The sequence below is a fragment of the Tursiops truncatus genome, chromosome 11, assembly GCF_011762595.2.
Source record: "Tursiops truncatus isolate mTurTru1 chromosome 11, mTurTru1.mat.Y, whole genome shotgun sequence".
Taxonomy (NCBI): domain Eukaryota; kingdom Metazoa; phylum Chordata; class Mammalia; order Artiodactyla; family Delphinidae; genus Tursiops; species Tursiops truncatus.
Genome location: NC_047044.1, coordinates 24,578,605 through 24,606,598, shown reverse-complemented (window position 1 = coordinate 24,606,598; position 27,994 = coordinate 24,578,605). Strand labels below are relative to the sequence as shown.

Below are 27,994 nucleotides of genomic sequence, written 5' to 3'. Positions count from 1 at the left end.
CAAAATTTCTGAAAATTTTAACCATCATCTCTCATGAACCAGTGTAAGCCACAGACAAAACCCCCCTGTAGATAATAAGCTCATCCTCCTAAAATTAACAAAACACATGAGAAAATAATCTACTATGGCTAGAGTAAGCAGATAAAGCAAGAAGCAGAATAAAACCCTCAGGAACTTCAGTAAATATAATTATGTCATAAGACTATAAAATAATTATACTTAAAATTATTTAAAAACAAAACATGATAAATAAATAAGAAACCATCAAAAAAGACCAGAGAAATAAACAGAAACTTGCAGATATATATTTTTCCTAGATATTTAAAATGACACAGTGATGTAAGAATAACAACTCAGGTAATCATCATATGTACTAATTATTACACTAAGCTATCAAATGGTGATAATCTGGAGTTACTAAGTATGACCCTAAATTAAGCACCATCTCAAACTGCTATTCATCTTGAAATCCTGCATCCACCTCTTAAGGGTTTTGTTTTCTTCCTGGTGGACAGATTTTCAAATATTATTCCTCTGTAGTGTCAGCACTACTGCCTCTCTAGACCTTTCCATCTTTCTGCTCTCCCTCTTATTCTCAACTTGATTTTTACCTTACAAAAAAAACTAGATAATAAAGGCTGGCTGACTTGCATACAACTAAAACTTAGCTATGGACATAAGCTACAGTCAGAAAATTTTTTAAAAAAACAAATTACCTAATCTGCTTCCATTTCTGGGCATTGCCATGAAGGAGCCAAGGCTTCCTCCAATAACGCTATGTGGTCTCCGCAATGGAGGCTTCTTGAAGGACCCTGTGTACTGGTGGAGGAAGGAATGCATACTGTGAGAAGTTGGAGGTCTGCCATTCTTCACGATAGGCTCTGTGGTTCAGAGAATCCAAAAATCATTCCATCCAGGATCACATGAGAAGGATTGAGAAAGCAAGAGAGAAAACAAAACAAAGATTATGATAGAGATCGTTACATTTAACCTCATTTCTTTGGCTATGTATATAAAGTACTAGAATTAAAATAATTTCTATGAAAAAATACAGAAAATTCTTCATTATTTGGAATTGATCTAGTAACTTAATTACCGATTTTTAATAGTCAAAATTGGTTAGCAATCACAAAATTACTAATATAGCCCAAAGATTTTTGATTTAATACATCTCAAGACTGTTTCCATAATTCTACGTTTACTGACTGCCTCATATAGGCTTTATGATTAGGCATGCTGTAGAATATAAAAGACATGATCCTGGCCTGAAGTAACTTATATCCCTACTTGCTAGACATTCAAAAAATATGTCAAGTTAGTAAATAAAACAGAAGTACTTAAGTACAGATCAATATAGAAGTTCTGAAATTTATTACCCCAAATTGGAATTTTTTACTATAAAGAGTTTTTTAAAAAAAATCATCGGCCTATAACCATGCAGAAACATTACAAAAATACTTAAAAATTATTTAATTCTAAATGGGGGAGATCCTGTTTTATAATGTTTATAGGGAATGTCATGACGCCTTTCCACCTCCAAAGAGCTTTGGTAACTGTTAAGGACATGAAGTCTTCTGTGACTCACAGTCTTCTGTATTAGAATTACGTTTTTACTGGGAGTAGTCAGGAATTTTAAAAGGAAGTGGGCTTCTCTGAGTATCTTTTCCTCTAACGTGCAGCTGGCTCTTCTTTTGTAGCTGATAATCAGGAGTAAGGATTATTTCCTGATGAGGAGATTCCTCTACATGTAAAGATTTATCAGACACAGAGAACAACTGGCAGGACCGGGTGGTTCAGATCCACAGAACAAGACAGACCATGGCATGGGCTTATGAAAAATGAGCCAAGAAGGCCACTGGGCTTGCGCCTCGACTAATAATGGCTGCCTAAAAGGAGCAGAGAGGAGGAGGATGGGGCAAAAGAGCCCTCAAGGATCACACAAGGCCTAGGTCATCTACTCTGGGTAGAACACCAGACTGGAGGTAGGGGAAATGCATAACTAGTAAAGCAGAACATCAGTCCATGTCCCATGCCTGTACATTCCTTGGCAATAGCTAGCTGATCAAAGATTTGGGGATCTTAACCTAAGCCTAGCGAAACAAACAATGATTTAACAATGAATGGGAAGAGGGTATCTGTCATGAACATATAAATTAGTTACAAACACTCGGGGATACAGGCTAGAACTATAAGAAACATCTTCTCTTTCTAGGTTATAATATTTCATATCTGCAATCATAATATATAAATATTCTGCCTAGAGACATTCGTTTTAGTTGCTCTCTGAAGTTATCCTGGGAAACATAGCTTTATAGTACTGGGGAATATTGCAAAAAAACAAAACAAAACAAAAAACAGAGATCATAAATACATTCAATTATTCAGGGGATATTTATTGTGTGCTTACCATTTGACAAGCACTCTTCCAGGCCCTGGGCATGAAGAAGTAAACAAAACAAACAAGGTACTACTCTTTGAAACTATAGAAACTACTTAAGGGGTAAAAAGATAAGAAACTAATAAATAAGAAAAATATCAGATAATGACAGGTAATATGCAAAAGATTAAAATAGAGAGATATAGTAGAAAATAAATGAGTGGTTATTTTACACTGGAATATTGAAAAAAGTTCTCTCTGTAGAGGTATTTTCAAAATAAGTATAAATGCAAGAAAGAGCCAGTCATAGGAAGATGGGTGAGTGGTGGGTTAGAAGATATTCCAGACAAAGGGAAAAGCTACTGCAGAAGTCAGCATGTGGCAAAGAGTTTGACTTATTAGAGCAATGGTCCTCAAACTTTAGCATGTTTCAGCATCACCTTCAAAGACTTGTTAAAACACAAGATTTCTGGGTCCCACCCCCAGACCTCCTGATTCAGTAAGTCAGGCATTGAATCCAAAAATTTGCATCTCTAACAAATTCCCAGGTGATGCTGATGTTACTCGTCCAGGGGTCACACTTTGAGAACCACTGCATCAGAGAAACAGAAAGAAAGCAAGTGTAGCTATAGTAATAATTGTGGGGGGAACAGTGTTATTAAGATCAGAGAGAGAAGCAGATTTATATGTCACCACAGAAGTCTAAATTTCACTCTGAGATTGGAAGCAGTTATGGTAGCTCTGAAGTAGGAGGTAATATGATCTGATTCATGTTTTAAAAATATCACTCTGAGGGGTCAGGGATAGTGGGAGGTAAGGAGGCAGGGACGACTTATAAAGGGGTAGCATGCGAGCGGTCTCTTTGTGGCAGCTGAGTAGCTCTTTATCCTGACTGCACTGGTGGTTACATGAATCCACACATGTGATAAAATGACATAGAATTATATTGACGCTTTATTCCAATGTTAATTTCCTGCGTTTGACAATGTTCTATAGTCACAGAAGGTGTAACCAAAAGCGGGGGGGTGGGGGTACTGAGAGAAGGTACAAGCAACCTCTCATACCATCTCTGCAACTTCCCCTGAATCTATTAATTATCAAAAATTTAAAAAATTTTTAAACATCACTCTGGTTGCTGCTGGAGAACAGATGATAGGAAAACAACAGAAGGGAAACAGGAGGAGGAGACTATTGTATAGTACTCGAAGCAACAAATAATGGTGGCCTGGACGAGGATGAAGAGAAGCAGGCAGATTTAGGATATACTACACAAAGGCAGAACCAGAAGGCCAGCAGACTTGGCTGCAAAATTACTTTCATACATACTCTCCGCACCCCACCACAGCTTTTAGTGATAACCTACATTAAAAATATTTATCCAAAGAAAAATTTTAAATCTCCAATAGAGTGACTGTTAAAAATATATGAAATACAATATGTGAAAGGACAATTGGAATCAAGTGTCAAGTATGCAAATGACTATCATTAACAGTGAGTTTTTAAAAGTTATTTATGTAGTAAATATATAGGAAACTACAATGGTAGAGGAGGGAAGAAAGGGTAAAAGAGAAAATAATCAAGGATAATTCCTGGATTTCTAGCTTTAAGTGGTTTAGGTTAAGTGAGGCAAGTTGGAGTAGAAGCTGATTTGGTGGGGGGAGGAAATCAAGCTTTGTGGTTTAGTCATATGTATTAAATTTAAGGTTCTTATTAGACATCTATGTGGAGAAGCCAAGTAAGCATTTCGATATGAATCTAAAGATCCAGAAAAAAATCCTGACTAGAGAAACAAATTTCGGTGTAGTCAGCATTACATAGTAGCTGAAGTCATAGGACTAGATGAGGTCAAATATTCACACATTTCAAGATTATGACAGCAATTAACTGGACAGTTCAGTAAGATAATAATACTCTATTTTAAAAAGAAGTGGAAACCTTTAAGGCATTATGCTAAATGAAATAAGTTAGACAGAAGAGGACAAATAGACAAAGGAGAATAGTGGTTACCAGGTCCTGAAGGGAGAGGAGAATGGGGAATTACTATTTTGTTTTTTTGTAATTTTTATTTTATATTGAAGTATAGTTGATTTACAATGTTGTGTTAGTTTTAGGTGTACAGCACAGTGATTCAATTACACATATACATGTATCCATTGTTTTTCAGATTCTTTTCCCATATAGGTTATTACAGACTACTGATCTTTCTGTTTTCTTTTTTTTTTAATTAATTAAATTTTGGCTGCATTGGGTCTTCGTTGCTGCGCGCAGGCTTTCTCTAGTTGTGGCGAGCGGGGGCTACTCTTGGTTGCAGTGCAAGGGCTTCTCATGGAGGTGGCTTCTCTTGTTGCGGAGCACGGGCTCTGGGCGTGCGGGCTTCAGTAGTTGTGGCTCACGGGCTCTAGAGAGCAGGCTCAGTAGTTGTGGCATGCTGGCTCAGTAGTTGTGGCACACGGGCTTAGCTGCTCTGCGGCATGTGGGATCTTCCCAGACGAGAACTCGAGCCTGTGTCCCCTGCATTGGCAGGTGGATTCTCAACCACTGCGCCACCAGGGAAGTCCGGAATTACTGTTTAATGTGTACAGTGTTTCAGTCTGGGCTGATGAAAACGTTCTAGATATGGTTAGTGGTGGTGGCTGCACAGCAATGTGAATGTATGTACTAACACTAAAACTGTATGCTTCAAAATGGTTAAAATAGTAAATTACAGGTTATATATATTTTACAATATATTTTTAAAAGTAATGGAAATCTATATGAAAACCTGCACTAGATCTTTCCTATTCTATAATTAGTTCCAAGTAAGGATTTCAATGACTTTTTAATATCATAACATGGCAATCATTAGATTCCACTAAGAAATTTATTTGACATCTTATTTGGATATTCTGATTATGTGTACTACTATGATCAGGAGAACGAATTTCTTAGCCAACACCTCGTAGCCTTAACTCACTCTCTGGTTCCTAATCCTGCTCTTGTAAGCTCTCTTATTAACCCGATCCTATTCCAGACCCTACATACATCCAATGAAGTCTGTGCTTTCAGCCTCATCCTCTCACAGACCTTGTCCTATTTGGAGGAGTTAGCACTACTTAGAACACCCTATGTCATCCACTATTGTCAAAAACTGTCACTGCTACCATGTAGTGTAGCAGTCCCCAACCTTCTTAGCACCAGGGACCGTTCCGTGGAAGACAACTTTTCCACAGATAGGGTGGGGTGGGGTGGGGGTGGGGGATGGTTCAGGCGGTAATGCGAGCCATGGGGAGCGATGGGGAGCGGCAGATGAAGCTTTGCTCACTTGCCCGCCGCTCACCTCCTGCTGTGCTCACCTCCTGCTGTTCGGCCCGGGGTGGGGGGGGGGGGGGTGGGGGGGGTGGGGGGGGGGTTGGGGACCCCGATGTATCAGATTACCAGGAGAAAGGGAGAAACCTGGAAATAAGACAAGGTCTCACAATATCCATAAAACTAGTCTTGTTAATTCTGAACAACACGATAAACTGTCCCAGTGCACAGACTGAGGAGTAAGGACAAGAAACTGAATATCAGGAAAACTGGACCATTTCAATCTTTGCCTTTTGGGGGTTTTTTTTGTTCTTGTTATTGCTGCCTTTGTAAGCCTCAAATAGTTTACGTGTAATAAAACACTACTTTTGCCTTTCTATAAGTGTGATCTATTCTCTTCATCATAATTAAATTGTCACCTGTCCTCCTCATCAAATCAATAATTTCAATACACTTCTCATTACAGAGTAAGGCTAACTACTTAAAGACAACATCATGAAATGTAACTTTCTGTATGTCTAAAATCATAGTAAGACTTCTAGCAAGCAAATCAAGAATCTATGAGAAAAAGGTATTTTTCAGATGAACTGTTTTTACTGAGATGAAATTCACTAACATAAAATTAATCATTTTATTTGGTAGATGTACAATGTTGTACAACCATCCCTTCTATTTAGTTCCAAAATATTTTCATCACTACCAAAGGAGACCCTGTATCTACTACACAGTCACTCCGCATTCCCCCCTCTCCTGAGTCCCTGGCAACCACTCAGCTGCTTTTTGTCTCTGGATTTACCTATTCTGGATATTTCATAAAAACGGAATCATAGAATATGTGACCTTTGGGGTCTGGTTTCTTTCAGTTTTCATGATTCATCCATATTGTAGCATGTATCAGTACCTCATTCCATTTTATGATTGAATAATATTCCATTCCCGGAATATGTCACATTTTGTTTATACATTCATCTGTTGATGGACATTTGAGTTGTTTCCACCTTTTGCATACTGTAAATACTGCTGCTATAAATATAAACATTCATGTGCAAGATTCTGTTTGAATACTTGTTTCAATTATTTGGATATATTCCTAGGAATGGAACTACTGGGTTATATGGTAATTCTATTTTTAACTTCTGAGGAACTGAGATGAATTAATGTTTGACAGTTTTTTTTTTTAATGAAATATTCAGTGCCTTCTCAGTTACTAAGAAAAAAAAAATCTGATGTGCTCAGAATTCTCTTTCCTTGAAAGTACTTTAGAAAAAAATGTTTCTTATACTTCAGTTTGTAAATTTTAGTGCAAAAATTTCATTTTATAATTAGGAAAAGCTGTATTGAGTTAAGGCCAGTATGCTTAAATCAACCAAGTTTGCAAACTTTCAACCTAATTTTAACACACTAAATATAAATTCAAGATTCCTCTTTCCCTGGGGTTCAATCCACCGATCAATCTGTAAACACACTAGCTTATCTAGAAAGGTACTCTAATGCGAACTATAATTATATTATACATTTATAACTGAGTTAAAGCCTTCACAGTATGACTCATAATTATCAAAATAGAGATAATAGCTCAAATGCTCTTTGGATGGAGGTAGAACATGTATGAGTGACAGTGTATGTACATTTTGATACACCAACTGTATCATATGCATTATAATTTTTCCAAGATTTTTATAGTATTAGCCCCATTTAGGTGTACTTTCTCATTTTATTTGTCCTAGAATATGCATGAGAGACACCTGCCTATATATATTGCAAGAGTAAGAGGATTCTGCTCATACAAGTGACTGAACAAAAGACAGGAGATGAAAAATTGGTTTAGTTTAAGAAAGTTATAAACTATATTCTTCCTCCTCAAGCCAGCACTACCACTATATAGTTGTTAGACAAATATCACTTGCTTTACAAACTGGTTATAGTGTATGTGAGAAGATCTTTTAAGAAGTATAGTCTACCTCTTCTCATTCATTAAACCATATTCAGACACAGACTGTGTGTGTTACCAATCTTAGGAGCTTTTTACCTTTAAGATAAACTCCATAAAGAAAGAAAATGTTGGAACCAGCTATCAGGTACTGAAAGATAACCAAAAAGGTAAAGAATCTTTGTGAAAGCTGTCCCATGTGCCGTTGTTATACATAGGAAATAAGTAATAGCAGATATAACTCAGAGATAGCCTATGCTACCAGCAATCTCTGCAACCCAAGAGGAATCAGTCTATTATGACATCTTCAAGTATTATTTCAAGTAATTCGAAAAACTTAAAGAGGAAACTCAGCAGAGTTTCTATTTTCTCTTCTTTACTAATTGTTAATGTTACTATTAGAATAAAAGTAAACTTTAAACTATGTTCTATTTGAAAAAAATTTTCAATGTTTCACCATTCATTATAAATTAAGCATGTTTTAAGACAATTAATACTAAAATATTCCAGGAAATATGCTATGAATCTAAAATATTAATTGGCTCTCCAAAAAGTATGTACATTTTCTTTGACTCACACTCTTTTTTTATTTTTAAGAGGTTTGTCTTGTAGTCAAATTCCCATCCAGAATGTGTTCCCAGAAAGCATCTATCAAGATGTATTCTGTGCTTACTTTACTCCTGAATATCATTGGCGAATAGCTCGCAAGACTCGTGGAGTGGATCATAAGAATGAATATACAGGGTTTAATTAATAACAAGAAATCAAAGGGGATCTGAGAGAGAATTAAGGATTTTTCTCCTGGCAAAAGGAATAAAAGTAAAACATTATAATATCAGCTTTGAGATTTGATCCAAATGTAAAATATTTCTCTCTTAAAGTAAATTATAACCAAATTATTATTTTAAATTTTCTACCAAACTCATCTATGTTTCCCCTCCTATATTATGAGCCAGATAACCTTGAGTAAAATAATGACCCTTCTGAGGAAGAGATAAACTGAAGGTTGGGTAGGATAAATTACTTACCCAGAGTCATGTAACTAATAAGTGTGTAAGTGTATCCCAAATTCCAATCCATGACTTTTTTAAAAAATAAATTTATTTATTTATTTTATTTTTGGCTGCGTTGGGTCTTTGTTGCTGCACACGGATTTTCTCTAGTTGCGGTGAGCGGGGTCTCCTCTTCATTGCTGTACGCGGGCTTCTCATTACGGTGGCTTCTCTTGCTGTGGAACATGGGCTCTAGGTGCGTGAGCTTCAATAGTTGTGGCATGCGGGCTCAGTAGTTGTGGCTCACGGGCTCCAGAGCACAGTCTCAGTAGTTGTGGCACATGGGCATAGTTGCTCCGCAGCATGTGGGATCTTCCCGGACCAAGGTTTGAACCCATGTCCCCTGCATTGGCAGGCGGATTCTTAACCACTGTGCCACCAGGGAAGTCCCAATCCATGACTTTTAAAGTCCAGAGCACTTTCCATTATACCTTTCCCTCTCTCACAAGGACAGTTACATTTCATCCAGAGGGGGTGAGGGTATTCATGTTTTCACCAACTGCCACAAACCTCTAAACAGAAGAACTTCAGGCAGAGGCAAGGAAGAGAATCTGCACATTATGACACACTGGCAGCCATTCCTGTAAGCTCCTTCCTGGTTATTACTATGACATCTCTAGGGCTATTTCAGTTTTGAATATGTAGGCTTGTTCTACAGATTTCATCAGGATTTTGCATTTTAATCCATTCAATTTAACAAACTTTTTATTTTATATCAACATCTGTGTACTAACTACTTTACACTGTAAAAAGAACTGTCAAACTTGTGAAACATTATATGCCTATCTACTATTAACTGCTTTCAATACTATGGATAGATTCTTTGGTCAATATAAAGTAAAAAAATGGTATGATTCACTCATATGATAAACCTTGTCGTCTATGTGGATAGTCAATATATGCATATATAATGTTATAAAACTGATGAAATTTAAAACAGGAATTTCACAAACTTTTTTTTTGGGGGGCCACGCCGCATGGCTTGTGGGACCTTAATTCCCTGACCAGTGATTGAACCCAGGCCCTCGGCAGTGAAAGCACAGAGTCTTAACCACTGGACCACCAGGGAATTCTCAGGAATTTCACAAACTTACTATGCACTTTTAAGCTGTATAAACTTTGTTATAAGAAAACAAAAATATTTAAATGTTAATTTTAAAATAGCTACTTAACTAGGATAATATTATACAAAGTATTCTTATTTAAGAACTAATGAAAAATGGAAAGATAAACAGGATAGAGAATTCATCAGGGTTAGAGACCAGCTATAGTAACACTGTTGGAGTAAGAATGGAACATTCCAGTAAGCAAGCCAAAGTTATTGAACTAGGGAAGGAGGCAGAGAAATAAACAGAAGGAACCTACTAAGGACTAATCAGGAAAGTAAATTTACATTCGATTTATCATGTAATTCAATTCTCTCCTCCCCTTCCCTACCCCCTCAATATTTACCATTATCTTTGCTGCTGTTTTCTTCAATAGTCATTTGTTCAGCCAATTCAGACAACGATTCATCAATAGTCTGGCTTCCTCGAAGCGTGAGGGATAGCCTTCTCTTAAATTTTTTCATCCTATCAACTGAATGTGACTTGAAAAATCCTGAAAGAAGAGAACAGAATGAACATAAGATTAAAGCTATGAATATCTTACAGCTCCAGAAAAATGCTGTTCTCGGTTTACTGGGAATCTTCAAAATAAGAATAAAATGAGGAATTCTCACATCCATCAAACATCACAAAATCCAACCCTTCCTTAAAAAGATCCACTCACTTGAATTAATGCCATACTCATATCGCATCATCAGAAGAGCAAGAATTCTACAAACTAAAGACTGAGATTTTAAGCATCACAACTAAACTTAGAAGGATTACAAATCTTCCTAAAATGAGCTTTGTAAAAACCAATTTAGTGAAAATATATCATTATTTTGATGTGTAGGTTCCATTATTATAAATATCAATCATCATATTGGAACCAGTCAGTGATACCTTTAAATATAACTGAGGGGATAAGACAGGTGAAAGAGGTGGGGTAGGGAGAATAAAGAATGATGCTTGACAATTTATTAAACAGCTCCAACAGAAATTTTCTTTTTTAACTTCTTATTTAGCCAATATATTGGGGGTTTGTTCTTCCCCCCACCCTGGTCAGCTGTCAGGAGTCTCCTCCTATTATTTTAACAATGCCAAATTTTAGAAGGAAAAAATAAAAGTCAAATTAACAGGTTTCAAATGCCTACTCCATACTAGACACTCTCATGTCTCTGAATTCATTTAGTCTTCCTAATTCTAAAGAGCATACTATACTATCCCATTTTCACAAATAAGCAAATAGGCTCAAAGAAGTTCCCTGACAGAAGGCAAACAAACAATTATGGATAGAACTGAGATTTAAAACTAAGATTACCATTTACCTTTTCCTCCACATTTTAACATCTCTGAAATCAGGATGTATCACAATTACAGTTAAGTCCCCTACATACGAATGAGTTCCATTCCAAGAGCGTGTTCATAAGTCCAATTTGTTCATAAGTCCAACAAGGTTAGCCTAGGTACTCAACTAACACACGCAGCTATACAGTACTGTACTGTAATAGGTTTATAATACTTTTCACACAAATAGTACATAAAAACAAACACAAAAAATAAAGAAAACATTTTTAATCTTACAGTACACTACCTTGAAAAGTACAGTAGTACAGTACAACAGTTGGCATACAGGGGCTGGCATCGAGTGAACAGGCAAGAAGAGTTACTGACTGGAGGAGGGAGAGGAGGTGGGAATTGGCAGAGATGAAGGATCATCTGCAATAGGAGATGGAGGGCAAGCTGCAATTTCACTCACGCCTGATGTTGATGGAACACATATCACATCTCTGAAAGTTCACAACTTGAAGGTTTGTATGTAGGGGACTTACTGTAATGGGATGTCAATTATAATTGACAGCTTTCTTTTTTCCTAGTAGTACATACACTAATGGTATAATTCATAGTGGAGTCTTGGATATGATCAAACAAGGTATTTGCTGCCAAAACCAATTCCTCAATTATTTACCTGTAACTTCTTTTCTAATTTACAGTCTTAATTGTGGTGAGCTAGTTTACCAGATTACCAAGTGTACTGTAACCATTACCCCAACTAAGAGCTGCTTCTAACTCCCCTATGCTAAAATACCTGTTTTACCATCCAGCTCTGGATATCTATCTTGAATCTGTATTTTGCTTATTTTCTCATCCTAGGGCTCTATTCCAAGTAGCTGAGTGTGCTGAACAAGTGAACTCTACATAAGATATTTTTAATGAATAATTTTTGTTTGCTCAAAGGCTCGGGGTAGGGTACTGAATACAAGTTTATAAGTGATAATACTATGTTTTACCAACTCTGTTTTACATACTTAAAGACAAATCAATGTTGCGGAATATTTTCGACTAACTAACCTTCCAGCTGACCTCTTTTCAGCAGTGCCTAAACCGCAGTTAAACTGATCTACTGGGTTCTAAATTTTAGTTACTGTATTTTCAATCCTAGAATTCCTATTTGATCCCTTTCTATAGATTCAAGTTCTCTACTGCAATTCTTCACCTTGCCATCTATTTTCATGACTAGGTTATAGTATTTTAAAGTTCTTGTCTATAACTGCAGAATTACACAACCTATGAATAACATGCATAACCTGTTTCTATGCTGGTTTTTCTCTGTTGGTCCTGTTGAATGCATAGTGATTTTTTTACTGAATACTACACATTGTATGTGAATGACTGTATGAAAATATGGAAGAAAAAATGTAGAAGCTCTGGATGATGTTATTATCTTCTTCCAGAAAGGATTTAATTTTTTTCTAACAAGCAGTCAGAGTAAGAGATTACCTCAGTCCAATCAGGAACAGAGCTGGCTTGAGACTGAGTTTCAGATACTGTAAAGTCTGGCCTACTTCTGTTTGTTCCCACTCCTATGGTGTGGCCTTTCAAAAGATTCAAACTGCAAACCTAGGACTAAAACAACAACAGAAACTATTGAAAGCTCCACTCAACTCCCTCAGTTGCTTTTTGCTCACCTCTCATACACTGCTCAACTTTTATCTTCTTATCCAAAAGAGCTTAAGAGTTAGAAAATATCTCTAGAGGAAACCCACAGAATATGTCTATTTCTCTTCTCTCCTGAATCTTTACTCCTGAAGTCTTCACTGACTCAAAAGCTCTACGATGCCTTCAAACTATATTTTTTCCCTAGTCTCATAGGGAGCCTTAGTCTGATACAAGTTCCTCCCATCACAGGCAGAAATGGACATTCAGATGTGGATTAAAGGAGATAACATATACTTTAGCAAACAAGGTGAATTTATAGGAGGCAGTCAGTAAACTTTAAGAGTTGTTTCCAACTAAGAAACCTGTAACTATATGGCTGTCCTAAATGCTAGATTCTTTACTTCTCAAAGTCAGCCTTTATATAGCTCTACCTTGACAGTCAGTAATCCATGCCATTTGCTTAAAACATATTAGATATTTAAGGTGAATTGAGCTATCACCAATCTTCATCTACCCTTTTGTTTCTCTAAGAATTGATACTAGAGACACCCTCCTTTGTATCCAGAATCATCCTGTGCAGTTAAGGGGTAACTCTGCAAGCTTGGGGGGTTAAACTCTGCATATTCCAAAGAAAGGAATCACCTAAGACAAGCTCCTAGAAGATAACCTCTGACCCCTTGCAATATCCTGCCTGATAAATTTCTTTGTACACCTAAAATCTTGGGCCACACCAGGTAATTTATATTAACAATGTGAATTATGGTAAATCCCTATCTCTGTATGCCTGGGGCTTTGGGCCACACCATTTATCAGCCTGACCTCAGGGGGGAGGAGGAATAAGGGAAACTGGAGACTAAGTAACTAAAGACAGTCATGTAGGTACTTCCATGCCTATATAATTGACCCCTAAAAAAACCTCTGGACACGAAGATTCAGGTAAGCTTCCCTGGCTGGCACCACTTTGCCATGCTGTCATACAGGACAACTGGAGGAATGGAGCACTGTCATGCAACTCCACTAGGAGAGGATAACTGGAAACTCACACCTGGTTTCTCTTGGACTCCACCCTATATACCCTTTCCCCTTTGCTGATTTTAATCTGTTATCTTTTCACTGTAATAAAACAATCATGAGTTTCACAGCTTTTCTCTGATTTCTGTGCCCTTTTAGCAAATTATCAAGCATGAGAGTATCTTAGGAACCCTCAACACACACTCCTTCAAGAAATCTGTGTGCCCTAACAAAAACCCCTAAGTGCTAGAAGCTCACAGTTACCAACCTTTTGACTCCAATTTTCTCAAACAGTCATGTGGTCACGAATGTCTACGTAACTATACAAACATCACCACTTCAGAATTTGCACACCATTTTTGAAAGCTTGCTGACCATGTACCTGCCTCTTATTTTAGATGACAAATAAGGATAAAATAACAAACTATAACAGACATGTTATTACAGAATTAATTCACATAACATGGTAACATCCCATTCTGACCATGTATGTGAAAAGTGGTCACTCCAAACTGCCTTGTACTGTAAATAAAAAATATGCACTGGATTTTAAAGACTTAGTATTTTAAAAGAACGTAAAAAATCTATTGTTATATGCATAACATGATTTTGAAAAATTCTAGACATATTTAAGTAAAATTTATCAATATTTCTAAAACTAACTCTACTAATTAAATATACCTGCAAAATACTTTAAAATTCAGTATGGTGCTCACATTATATTTATATTGGGCAATGCCACTATAGAGCGCCAAGTAAATCTTGATGGTTTTAAGTGGGTACAGAAAAGGGGGGGAAAGGGAAATCACATAAGCCTTAACTTTTTCTTCATACAATGCTTTTGAACAATATATTAGTTGAAATTCTATGTGTTTATAACTCAGAACAGTATGCATTTCCATCAAGAGTGAAGAAAATTCTAGTATATAAAGTAACTAACTTTATGTATTTTCTTCTCTGTCAGGAATAAGAAGGACATTTCTAATTCATTAATAAGAGGTGCAGTGGTTAAGAATCCGCCTGCCAATGCAGGGGACACGGTTTCAAGCCCTGGTCTGGGAAGATCCCACGTGCCGCAGAGCAACTAAGCCCGTGAGCCACAGCTAAGGAGCCTGCGCTCTAGAGCCCGTGAGCCACAACTACTGAGCCCACGTGCCACAACTACTGAAGGCCAGGCACCTAGAGCCCATGCCCCACAACAAGAGAAGCCACCACAATGAGAAGCCCGCGCACCGCAACGAAGAGTAGCCCCCGCTCACCGCGACTAGTGAAAGCCCACGCACAGCAACGAAGACCCAATGCAGCCAAAAATAAATTTATAAAAAAGAAAAACTTCATAATAAAACACATCGCATCCTCAAAAAGGTCCTATTTTTTTAATCTTCCATGCTATAACTGTAACCTTTTAATTAAGTCACAATGATCAGTAAACACAGATGTTAAGGAATTTCATCAACAATGCCTAGATCATTATTAAAGAAAAAATACGCCCAAATTAAAGATTCCTTGACATATCTAATTATCTTTAAGAAGAATTACGCATGTCAACTTTTTTGCCCATTAGGTCGAGGACAAAAACACATGCAATGCTACAATAAAACACCTTTTGTGAAGTAAATATTACTATTTACATTAGCTTGAAGGTTAACTAATATGTACTGTATATTAATAAAGCAGTGCTAAACTACTGATTTCCTAAAACCAAAACCCTTGAGAGTTGCGTTAAAGGACTTCCCTGGTAGTCCAGTGGCTAAGACTCCATACTCCCAACACAAGGGGGCCTGGGTTCAATCCCTGGTCAGTGAACTAGATCCCACATGACGCAACCAAGAGATCGCAAGCTGCAACTAAAGATCTCGCGTGCCGCAACTAAGACCCAGCACAGCCAAATGAATAAATAATATTTTTTAAAAAACAGTTGGGGTAAAATATTTTTTCTGTTTTAGCAAAAACTTTTATTTGGGATTGTTAGGATCTTTACACTGTCATTTTCATGAAGATTAAGATATATTAACAGTAATTTATAGTGAACGCTTAAATATTGTTTTATATTTAAATTCATGCCACTGAAAAAGCTATTTTTACCTTACAAGTAAATGTACTGTAATTTAAAATAAACTCTAAATAAAAACTCCACAACTGTTTGGTTTTAATATTTTAAAGACTTAGCTATCTAGAGAACAATTATAAATGCTCAAATTTCAACATAAGCTTTACCCTGCAAAGGGCTCTTTCCTGACCCTGACCCTCTCTATTCCTTTATCCTTAGTTGTTTTTTTTTTTTACTCACAGCACTTACCACGTATATATAATACATATATATTCCATATATATATATATACCCATTCGAATATATCTGTGTGCATGTATAATACAAAACAACTTTTATGCCTTTCTAGTTGTCAAAAAGATCTCCAGCTTTTTGCCATAGCTAGATCAAATTTTAAAAGGTAAAGGGGCAATAAATGATACTCAGAATGACTTACTATAAACCCTGCCTCTTTCTCTTCCTCCCTCCCCATATATATTTATACACACACACACACACACACACACACACACACACAGAGCTGAAAATGTTCAAAAATCAGTTTCCAACTACAAGTGCTTAAAAGAAACATGTAATGTGTTACCTTACTTTATCACCTAAAATTTGATCTGGGATTGCCTGCTGTACAATTAAGAAATTTTTTCATTTTTTTTTTAATCCTGAAAATGTAACTACAAGCATACATAAGCATGCAGTAAAACAAAGTGCATCTTTATTGCACTTTGTTTTACTCCACAACAGATAATGTGTTTTTTACACTAATGGAACGTTTGCAGCAACCCTCCAAGTCTACAGGTGCCATTTTTCCAAAAGCATTCGCTGACTTCGTATCTGTCACATTTTGGTAATTCTCACAATATTTCAAACTTTTCCATTATTATTATATTTGTTGGGTTGATCTGTGATCAGCAATCTTTGATGTTACTATTGTAACTGTTTTGGAGCACCACAAACCTCGCCCATCTAAGACAGTAAACTTCATAAATGTTATATGTGTTCTGACTGCTCCACCCACCAGCGGTTCCCCCAACTCTCTCCCTCTCCTCAGGCCTCCCTATTCCCTGAGACACAATACTGAAATTAGGCCAATCAATAACCATACAATGGCCTCCAAGTGTGCAAGTGAGAAGGGTCGCACATCCCTCACTTTAAATCAAAAGCTAAAAATGACTAAGTTTACTGAGGAAAGCATGCTGAAAGCCAAGACAAGCCAAAAGCTAGGCCTCTTGTGCCACACAGTTAGCCAAATTGTGAATGCGGAGGAAATATTCTTGAAGGAAATTAAAAGTGCTACTCCAATGAACACCCGAATAAGAAAACAAAATAGCCTTACTTCTGATATGGAGAAAGTTTTAATGCGCTGGATGGAAGATCAAGCCAGCCACAACATTCCCTTAAGCCAAAGCCTAAACCACAGCAAGGCCCTAACTCTCTTCAATTCTATGAAGGCGAGAGAGATGAGGAAGCTGAAGAAAAGTCTGAAGCTAGCAGAGGTCGTTGGTTCACGAGGTTTAAGAAAAGATGCTATCTCCATAACATATAAGTACAAGGTGAAGCAGCAAGTGTTGATGTAGAAGCTGCAGCAAGTTATCTAGAAGATTTAAGATAATTAATGAAGGTGGCTACCCTATACAACAGATTTTCAATGTAGACAAAACAGCATTCTACTGGAAGAAGATACCATCTAGGACTTTCATAGGAGGGAAAATCAATGCTTGGCTTCAAAGCTTCCAAGGAAAGGGTGACTCTGTTGTTAGGGGCTAACGCAGCTGGTGACTTCAAACTGAAGTCAATGTTTATTTACCATTCCAATCATCCTAGGGCCCTTAAGAATTATGCTAAATCTACTCTGCATGTGCTTTGTAAAAGGAACAACAAAGCCTGGATGACAGCACATCTGTCTACAACATGGTTTACCGACTATTTTAAGCCTACTTTTTTTTTTTTTTTTTTTTGCAGTTCGCGGGCCTCTCACTGTTGTGGCCTCTCCCGTTGTGGAGCACAGGCTCCAGACGCCCAGGATCAGCGGCCATGGCTCACGGGCCCAGCCGCTCTGCGGCACGTGGGATCTTCCCGGACCGGGGCACGAACCCGTGTCCCCTGCATCGGCAGGCGGACTCTCAACCACTGCGCCACCAGGGAAGCCCCATGTTAAGCCTACTTTTGAGAACTACTGCTCAGAAAAAAAGAATCCTTTCAAAATATTACCTGCTCATTGACAATGCACCTGGTCACCCAAGAGCTCTAATGGAGATGTACAATGACATTAGTGTTGTTTTCATGACTGCTAACACAACATCCACTCTGTAGCCCACGGATCAAGGAGTAATTTTGATTTTCATGTCTTGTTATTTTAGAAATGCACTTCATATGGCTATAGTTGCTATATATATAGTGATTCCTCTGAGGGATCTAGACAAAAATTGAAAACCTTCAGGAAAGGATTCACCATTTTAGATGTCATTAAAAAACATTCGTGATTCATGGGAAGACATTAACAGAATGTTTGGCAGAAGTTGATTCCAATCCTCATGGATGACTCTGAGGGGTCTAAGACTTCAGTGGAGGAAGAAACTGCAGATTTGGTAGAAACAGCAAGAGAACTAGGATTAAAGTGGGACCTGAAGATATGACTGAATTGCTACAATCTCATGATAAAACTTTAACAGATGAGGAGTTGCTTCTTACAGATGAGCAAAGAAAGTGGTTTCTTGAGCTAGCATTTACTCCTGGTGAAGATGCTGTGAGGACTGCTGAAATGACAACGAATGATTCAGAATATTATACAAACTTAGTTGATAAAACAGCAGAAGGGTCTGAGAGGACTGACTCCAATTTTGAAAGAAGTTCTACTGTGGGTAAAATGCTATCAAACAGCATTGTATTCTATAGAGAAATCGGTCATGAAAGGAAGAATCAATTGATGCAGCAGCTGTTATCTTAAAAAACTGCCAGTCACCCCAACCTTCAGCAACCACCACAATGATCAGTCAACAGCCATCCTCCACCAAAAGATTACAAGTCACTGAAGGCTCAGATGATGGTTAGCATTTTTCAGCAATAAAGTATTTTTTAATTTAGGTGTATACACTGGTTTTTTTAGACATAACGCTATTGCACACTTAGACTACAGTATAGTGTAAACATAAGTTTTATGCAGGGGTCTGGAAACAAATCTGCAATATATCTGAGGAATGCCCATATTCTATTTACTTAGAGAATACAGATAACCATCCTGGAATGCCAACTGAGTTTTGCCCTAGGAATGGGAAACACTTTGTTATTGTTGTTGTTGTTAAGACAACAGCTATGAAAACTCACAAACTAGATCCTCTACTATGAGTATTTACCTGAAAAAATGCTGTCATTTTGTGGCCCTTTGGTACTTCCAATAAAAAATTTTTGTACACAAATTTACCTTATAATCCAAATTTCTCTTGATTAAAGGACTTATTTGAGTGGTAATTCTCTGCTTATGTCTTTGAAACATTCTTAAAACAACTTCTTATTAATAATTGCAGGAAAAGTTGAAGAAAAAGCTGAGATTGTTTTAAAAATGCCTATGACTTTTCTGTAGGTAAAGAAGCAGAATTTACGTGCAGAACAAATTAAGCATTTTAAAGTTTGAATTTAAATCTAAGACTGAAATGACAGACTAGTACTTTTCCACTAAGTCCTGCTGTTGTCAATCTTTCCAAAATATCAAGTAGAATAATATGACTTCTCAACAAAGAGAACTTTATTTATTTCTTTATAACATTTTCTTCAGTGACTATAGTCTTAAATTAAACCTTCTGTAACTGAGGTAAACTCACTGAGTGGCCTGTAAGCAAATTTTCTAATAGCTTTTCCTCAATAATTAAATCATGATAAATATTTAGCACTTTCTAAGACACTTAAGCTAGCTATACTTGATGAGGAATAACAAAAATTAAGTTTTCTCACTGAAGACACAAATTTCTTATTTGTATAAAACACGAAGTTATTGTACAAAATATTAACAGAGCACTGAAATAGAATTTCAATCATGCTTATAGGTTTTTTTCACCAAACACTTTAAACATCTTAATCCTTTATGAGTTCAAATCTGAGACTGATTCTTTTCCTTTGAAAGTCTGAGCAAACACACCAACCAGAAAAAAGACACCTACCGGAAGACGTTCCTCTATTCATAAACACACATTAGAAAGACAATATAATACTGTGACACTTGAGATGCAAAATGTCATAGTAGGAAGCTCTTGGGGTTGGTCCCCCCACCATAAACAACCAGCAAAGTGGAAAAAAGGACCAGAATCAACTATCTCAGAACTCTGGAACCTGACTGAACACTTATAACAACTAGGGGAGTGCTTGCTGAAGGAAGAGGCTGTTGATCCTGATAGGAGAACCACATGTGCAAACCAGTTAACGCTGCCCTTTCCTCAGCCTGGTCCCAACAATGGAGATAGCAAGCTGCATTCCTAGGGCAGCTGGCTGGTGCCAGGGCAGACAGTGGGGAACCTTGACACAACAAAGTGGGGGCTGCAGATTTGGGGCAGTCTGACAAACCCCTTGAGAGACTGGCACTGATGCAGGCACTTGCCTTCCTTAAGGCCCTTTTGAGCTGCAGGGGGTGCCTGTACTGGCATCTACTGGGAGACTTAAAAGAGACAGCGATGTTTTCTTTTGCTGTTGCTTGAGCCAAATATTAAAGAAGATCTTCAGTAGGTCACTAGCTGACTGCAAAGGTAATGGAATAGAAACTTCAGTGACCACACACAGGAATACACATTCGCAAAAATCATTTGGGAAAGTCACAAATGGATGGAAGCAGACCTCAACAACCAAGAAACACCCACAGCCTTGGAGCGGGAGAATCTGGTTTTCAGAGTTACCTCATTATAGTACAGTGCCCATGTCTCAACAAAAAAATTACATAGCATATAAACAAATAAGAAAGCATGGCTCATTTACAAGAAAAAAAGCATTTGATAGAAACCATTCCTGAAGAAGACCAGAATTTTGGAATTTGTAGCCAAGGATGTTAAATAAACTGCCCTAAATATGCTCAAAGAGTTAAAGGAAACAAATAACTAAAAGAAACCAGGAAAACAATGTATGAAAATAGAGACTATCAATAAAGAGACAGATATTATAAAGGAACCAAACAAATTCTAGAGCTAAAAAAATACAGTAACTGAAATGAAAAATTCACAAGAGATTTAAGTAGGCAAAAGAAACTATCAGTGAACTTGAAGATAAAGTCAAAATTATCCAGTCTGAGGAACAGAAAGAAAAAAGAATGAAGAGAAATGAACCGACCCTGAGGGATCTGTAGGACATCATCAAGTATACCCACAAAGACATCAGAGTCCCAGAAGAGAAAAAAAAGAGGGTAAATATCTTTTTGAAGAAATGGTTGAAAACTTCCCAAATCTGATGAAAAACATGCATATGCACATCTGAAAATCTCAACAAACTCCAAGAAGGATAAACTCAAAAAGATCCATGCTATTCAAAGTGTCAAAGCCCAAAGATAAAAATAAAAAACAATCTTGAAAACAGCTGGAGAGAAGCAACTTCACACACACACACACACACACACACACACACACACACACACACACACACACACACGGAACCCTCAAAAAGATTAATGGCTGATGTCTCATCAGAAACCATGAAGATCAGGTGGCACTGGGAATAATGTATTTAAAGTCTGAAAAGGGAAGGAAAAAAAAAAAAATCTGTCCACCAGGAATTCTATATCCAGCAAACTATTCTCCAAGAAGGAAAGAGAGATAAAGACATTTCAGATAAACAAAAGCTGAAGAGGTTCATTATTAGTAGACCTGCCCTATGAGAAATGCTAATCAAAGAGCTTCAGGCTGAAATGAAAGGACGGACGTTAGACAGTAACTCAAAGCCATAAGAAGAACTAAAGAACACCAGTAGAGGTAAGTATACGCAGTTATAAAAAACAGTATCATTGTACTTTTGGTTTGCAACTTCTCTTTTCCCCCTTTTTCCTATATGGTTTAAAGGACAATGTCCACACACATAAAAATGATAAATCTATGTTAATGGGCACACAATGTATAAAGAGGTAATCTGTGACAATAACAATAGAGAGGAGGAAGGATGGAGATATACAGGATCAGAGTGTTTACATACTAATTGAGGTAAGTTGGTATTATTCAAGCTAGGTTGTTATAAGCTAATTCTAATTCCCAAGATATAAAGACACAAAGAGATTGAAAGTAAAAGGATAGAGAAAGGTATTCCATGCAAACAGTAACCAAAAGGGCTGAAATGACTAAATTTTTGTCAGAAAAATAGAATAGTGAAAAAAGAGACTAAGAGAGACACTATATAATGGTAACAGATTCAGACATGACAATCATAAACATACATACCTAACAACAGAGCCTGAAAATATACTAAGTAAAAACTGAAAAAATTCAAAAGAGAGTTCTACAATAGTAATTGGAGACTTCAATACCCCATTTTCAACACTGGATAGAAGAACCAAACAGAAGATCAATAAAGAAACAGAGGACCTGAACAACACTATATACCTAGTGTATTAGACTTAACAGACATTAGAATGCTCCACCTAACAACAGGAGAATATACATTCTTCTCAAGTGCAAACAGAACATTCTCCATGACAGACATTAGTAAGACCACAAAACAAGTCTTAATAAATTTAAAAAGACTGAAATCATACAGAGTATATTTTCTGATCACAATGAAATGAAATTGGAAATCAATAACAAAGAAAACTGGAAAACTCACAATATGTGTAAATTAAACAGCACACTCTTAACCAATGGATTAAAGAAGTAGTAACTAGAGATATTAGAAAATAGCTATAGACTAAAGAAAACAATTCCACTCCCAGGGATATATCCCAAAAAATTGAAAACAGGGACTCAAACAGATGCTCTTCCACAAATGTTAATAGCAGCATTAATCATAATAGACAAAAGGTAAAAACAGCCTAAGTGTCCAACAAGTGAACAAGCCTAAGTGTCCAATAAGTGAATGGTAAACAATATGTATATATACACATAAATACATACACAAAAATACATACAATGGAAAGAATACTATTCTGTCATAAAAAAGTAATGAAATTCTAATACATGCTAAAGTGTAGAAGAACTTTAAAAACATCATGCTAAGTGAAATAAGTCAGACACAAAAGGACAAATATTATATAATTCTACTTGTATGAAATATCTAGAATAGGCAAATTCATAGACACAGAAAGTAGAACAGAGGTTACCAGGAAATAGAAGGGAGGGGGCAATGAGGAGTTATTGTTTAATGGGTACAGAGTTTTTGTTTGGGATGATGAAAAAGTTCTGGAAGTAGACAGTAGTGATAGTTACACAACTTTTTGAATGTATTGATGTCACTAAATTATACACTTAAAATGTTTAAAATGGTAAATTTTATGTTATGTATATTTTACCACAATAAAAAAAAATCAACTATTGTGTCAGCATGCATTTATTTACATCAGTTTTTTATCAAACCTACATATGGTCAATACCTTATTTTAGTACGATTTTATTAAAAGAACAGGCTAAATAATTTCAGTATGAACAAACTATACAAATTATTTTGAACACAAAAGAGTAACTAGTACTACTGCTTATGGTTAGGATACAGAAACTCACAAAAGACTTTCTTGCTCCCATCTCAACAATAAGAACAACCCAGACAGGCTATAAAATCATAGTTTTTTAAACTCAGAGAGCTGAGACGCAAAAACAAAACAAAACAAAAAAAGCCACACAACATAAATGAACTAAATTCCTAGAGGGAACTAGCCCTTTCCAGGAATGAAAACAGGAATGTCTGGTGTCACAGTGAAAGGAGGAGTAAACTTGCGATAAAAGGGGAAAACTAGCCCAACTTTTAAGAAACTTTTTAGGGGTTCATGGGGTCTGGCAAGACATTAAAACCCTGAGCAGCTTCAGTCACAGAGCAAATCTGTACTTTCTCAAAAGGATCCTTTCCAAGTATTGGAGCTCTATTAGGAGAGTGGGGAGGTAGGACTGCAAAATGCTGGGGACAGTGCAGCAGAGCTAAGAGAAAAAACTCTGTCCCCAAGGGGCAAGTCCAGGCCTACTACAGAAAGGGTATTAGGTGAATGCTTTTTCCACAGGTGAGGAAAGCCAGGGGTGGGGCTAAAGAGAAAAGAAAATGGCTCAGCTGCCCAAAACCTCAGCATCTGAGTTGTGAAACAGAGATCTCTTACAGTTTTGCCAACTGCTGGCTGGGCTTTAAAGTGGGAAGAGATTTCCTGAGTCTCACAGGTAGCTCAGACCTCAAGCCCTAACGAAGGGAAAATTCTGATTCTGCACTCAGAACATTTGATACCAGTGGTGAACTAAATATAACTAAAGTTATAACAGAGTTAGGACACAAATTAGACTGTTTTCCTATCAAATATTATATTTCAGCTCTTCCCCCAAACCTATGTCATGGAGACACGTTTACATACATGAATGTAGCTATTCAGAATTAAAGTCTAGCATCTGGGAAAGGTATCAAGGAGAAAATAACACACGTATCTCCACTGCCTCCAAACCCTGCTCCTCTTGTAATCTTCACTATCCCAGTAAATGGTAACTCTATAGTTATCATCTGCTCTGGCTGTCTTCCTTTTTCATACCCCACAATCAATACATTACCAAAACCTGTAGGCTCCTCCTTCTTACCACATGAACTGCTAAAATCCTAAGCCAGGCCCCATCATCTCTTTGTCTAGAATATAATATTTAGAGCATCCTAACTGGTCTTCCCGCTCCCACCCATCACCTTCTCCCTCCCTGCCCCACTGCCCATAGTATATTTTCTATATAGCAGCCAGAGCAAACATACTAAATCATAAATAACCTCATCTCTCTTCTCCAAAATCTTCTGACGACTGGCACTTTACTCAATAGTTAAACCCAGGGCTTTCCTGGTGGCGCAGTGGTTGAGAGTCCGCCTGCTGATGCGGGGGACACGGGTTCGTGCCCCGGTCCGGGAAGAGAGAGGCCACAACAGTGAGAGGCCCACGTACTGCAAAAAAAAAAAAAAAAAAAAAAAAAAAAAAAAAAAAAAAATAGTTAAACCCAGAGTCCTTAAATGGCTTGCTAGACCCTATATGACTTGTCTGCCACTCTCCTTTTTAACCACATCTACTACAATTCTACTCCCACCCACTCTACTCTAGCAGCACAGTCTCTTTGCTGATTCCTGCCTTTGCCCTTGCTCTTTGTCTGCCTGGAATGCACTTCTCCCAGATACGCTTAAGGCTAACTTCCTTCTGTGTTCTACTCAAACATCACTTCCCTGGTCACCCTGTATTAAACAGTGACAACTCCACACCCAGGTTACACATTCCATTCCCCTTGCCTGTTTTAATTTCCTCCATAGCCTTACTACTTGACATTCTAAATACTGGTTTATTGCTGATTCCTTCCATTAGAATTTAATCTCCTTGAGAACAGGGACTTAATGTTTTGTTAATTGTTGTATTTAGTACAACCCAGCATTTAGCACAAAACCTGGCACTCATAAATACCTGTTTGAATGAAAGCAAATAACAGAGCTAAGTCATCTTTTATAACAGAAGATCTTTCTCCTACCTAAAGTCAATCTATCAACTGGCAAAGTTTTAGATCACTGTCCCATTCTGATAGCTCTGCTTAGGTTTTCCCCTTTATATTAAAAACTTTTATTTATTCATTCAACAAACATTCACATAGAGGCCCTACCATGTCCCAGGCAATATGAGGCAGAAAGATAAATAAGATATGAACTCTGCCCATAAGAAACTTAGTTTGGGGAGGTGTTATATCATTTTCAGAACGATGAAGTTGTAGTACTGCAAGTGAATGTAACTCTAGGTTAATACATTAAATGTTTTTATAATTGTTACAAAAGCCAAACAATTTATTCAACCAAGAGAATACTCAAATTGCACTTTTTGTGAAAATTGCTTCACCAGTGTGACAACTCATGTGAAATTTATTTTGATTGGCTAACTTTAAGGTTGTAAAGATCAAGACATTTAGTTCATTATACTGGAACTCCTACAGGTACATGAAATGACTCGTTATCCCCTGTATTCAATTAACAGCTTAGATGAAACCTAAACCAGTCGCCAAGAAGCCTCTAAAGGGCTTATTAATGTTGTATCTCAGTACATTCACTGGTATAAATAATCCCCCAAATACTTCTGGCTTTTAGAAGATAACAGTTTTCCACTAAAAGTTATTTTAATTATTTTCTTTAAACATGTATTTTTGCATACATTTTCTAATGGGAAATAAGTTAAAATTCAAAATGTGATTCACTGCTATATTTTAAAAGGATAACCAACAAGAACTTACTGTATAGTACACGGAACTCTGCTCAATGTTATGTGGCAACCTGGATGGGAGGGGAGTCTGGGGGAGAATGGATACATGCATACGTACGGCTGAGTCACTTTGCTATGTACCTGAAACTACCACAACATTGTTAATCGGCTATACTCCAATATAAACTAAAAAGTTAGGGGCTTCCCTCGTGGCGCAGTGGTTAGGAGTCCACCTGCCAATGCAGGGGACACGGGTTTGAGCCCTGGTCCGGGAAGATCCCACATGCCACGGAGCAACTAAGCCTGCGCACCTAGAGGCCATGCCCCGCAACAAGAGAAGCCACCCGATGAGAAGCCCGCGCACCGCAACGAAGAGTAGCCCCCGCTCGCTGCAACTAGAGAAAAGCCCGCGTGCAGCAACAAAGACCCAATGCACCCAAAACAAATAAATAAAATAAAAATTAAATAAAGTTTAAAAATAAAATACTAAAATGTTAAAAAATAAGATAAGCACAAGGATATATTGTACAGCACAGAGAGTCATTATTTTGTAATAAATTTAAATGGAGTATAATCTATAAAAATATTGAATCACTATGTTGTATACCTAGAACTAATACAAGATAGTAAGTCAATTATATTTCAATAAAAAATTTAAAATAACTTCCATGAAAAACTAAAAAAGAGAAAAAAATTTAAAATGATTAAAACCTGATTTAAAAATCACTCAAAATGTAGACACTTTCATCATGAATAATCATCAATTGATTTGCAGATGATAAATTCTCACAGAAAGGGCTTCTGTTTGAAACAGCTGTTCAGTTTCAGTGAATTCAGAAAGTCATCTACTAAGAAATGTCATCTGATGCTTTTGACAATAATGGTCTTACTCAGAGCAGAACCAAGAGAGCTATTGTAATCACTTGAGGTAGTGCCTCATTTTGTTACACAAATGGGTATATACAAAAAGGAAAAGGCCCACTGAAAAAGCAGCCAAGATTTGGAAACAAAATGGTATATGAAAAATGTTCGACCTCATTCATTTTTATCTATTTCTTTGTAAATGAATCAAATTCTCTTTTAATTATTTATTCCAGCTAGATTTGTTATACCAAATTCTCTGTGATTTAAAAAAAAAAAGCTTGAGGGACTTCCCTGGTGGCGCAGCGGTTAAGAATACGCCTGCCAATGCAGGGGACACAGGTTCAAGCCCTGGTCTAGGAAGATCCCACATGCCGCGGAGCGGCTGGGCCCGTGAGCCATGGCCGCTCAGCCTGCGCGTCCGGAGCCTGTGCTCCGCAAGGGGAGAGGCCACAGCAGTGGGAGGCCCGCGTACCGCACAAAAAAAAAAAAAAAAAAAATCTTGAGAATGAGTGAAATCTTTTAATTAAAAAAAGGACAGAGGGCTAGAGTCAAAAGGGCTGATTTCTTTTTCCCAGTTCTGCCACTAAGTCGCTATGTAATCTTAGGCTAGTCACTTAACAGGTGAGTTTGCAAAACTGACTATGGTCAGAGGCATAGTCCATAGTTCAGTTTTTCCTGAAACAAATGGACTATATTTAATGTTATCAGGTATGAAATCTGGTCGTTTTTGGAAGATGTGTCATTCCATTCTTGGCTTCCCTTCCATTCCTAGCCTGCCAACATTATCTAATACCTGTCACTGTACTATTTTGCACACAAATAAGGCACCCAACTAATCATCCCAGCAGATTCTCTGAATAACTTATACTGATTATTACAAGCACTTAGGTTGAACTTCAAAAGACACATATACCCTGGGAGAACAACTGTGAAATGAATGTTGTTACTACAAAATAAGTATAAGTAAGGTTTAACTAGGTTATGCTACAGTTACAGACAAATCTTGGTGGCTTTAAATAACGAAGCTTTTATTCTTTCATGCTGTATGTCCA

General features: G+C 37.1%; 1 protein-coding gene across 5 annotated transcripts in view; it reads right to left on the bottom strand.

The window, feature by feature from the left end:
* CDK17 (cyclin dependent kinase 17) overlaps positions 1-27,994 on the bottom strand; it is a 121,818-nt gene that overhangs the window by 61,830 nt on the left and 31,994 nt on the right. For all 5 annotated transcript variants that reach the window (XM_073788332.1, XM_073788331.1, XM_073788330.1 and 2 more), the window contains exons 2-3: positions 10,097-10,243; positions 717-881 (exon numbers count right to left, since the gene is read on the bottom strand). In XM_073788332.1, coding sequence (XP_073644433.1) covers positions 717-881; positions 10,097-10,214 — 283 coding nt within the window. In that variant the 5' untranslated portion in view covers positions 10,215-10,243. The remainder of the gene's footprint in view (positions 1-716; positions 882-10,096; positions 10,244-27,994) is intronic.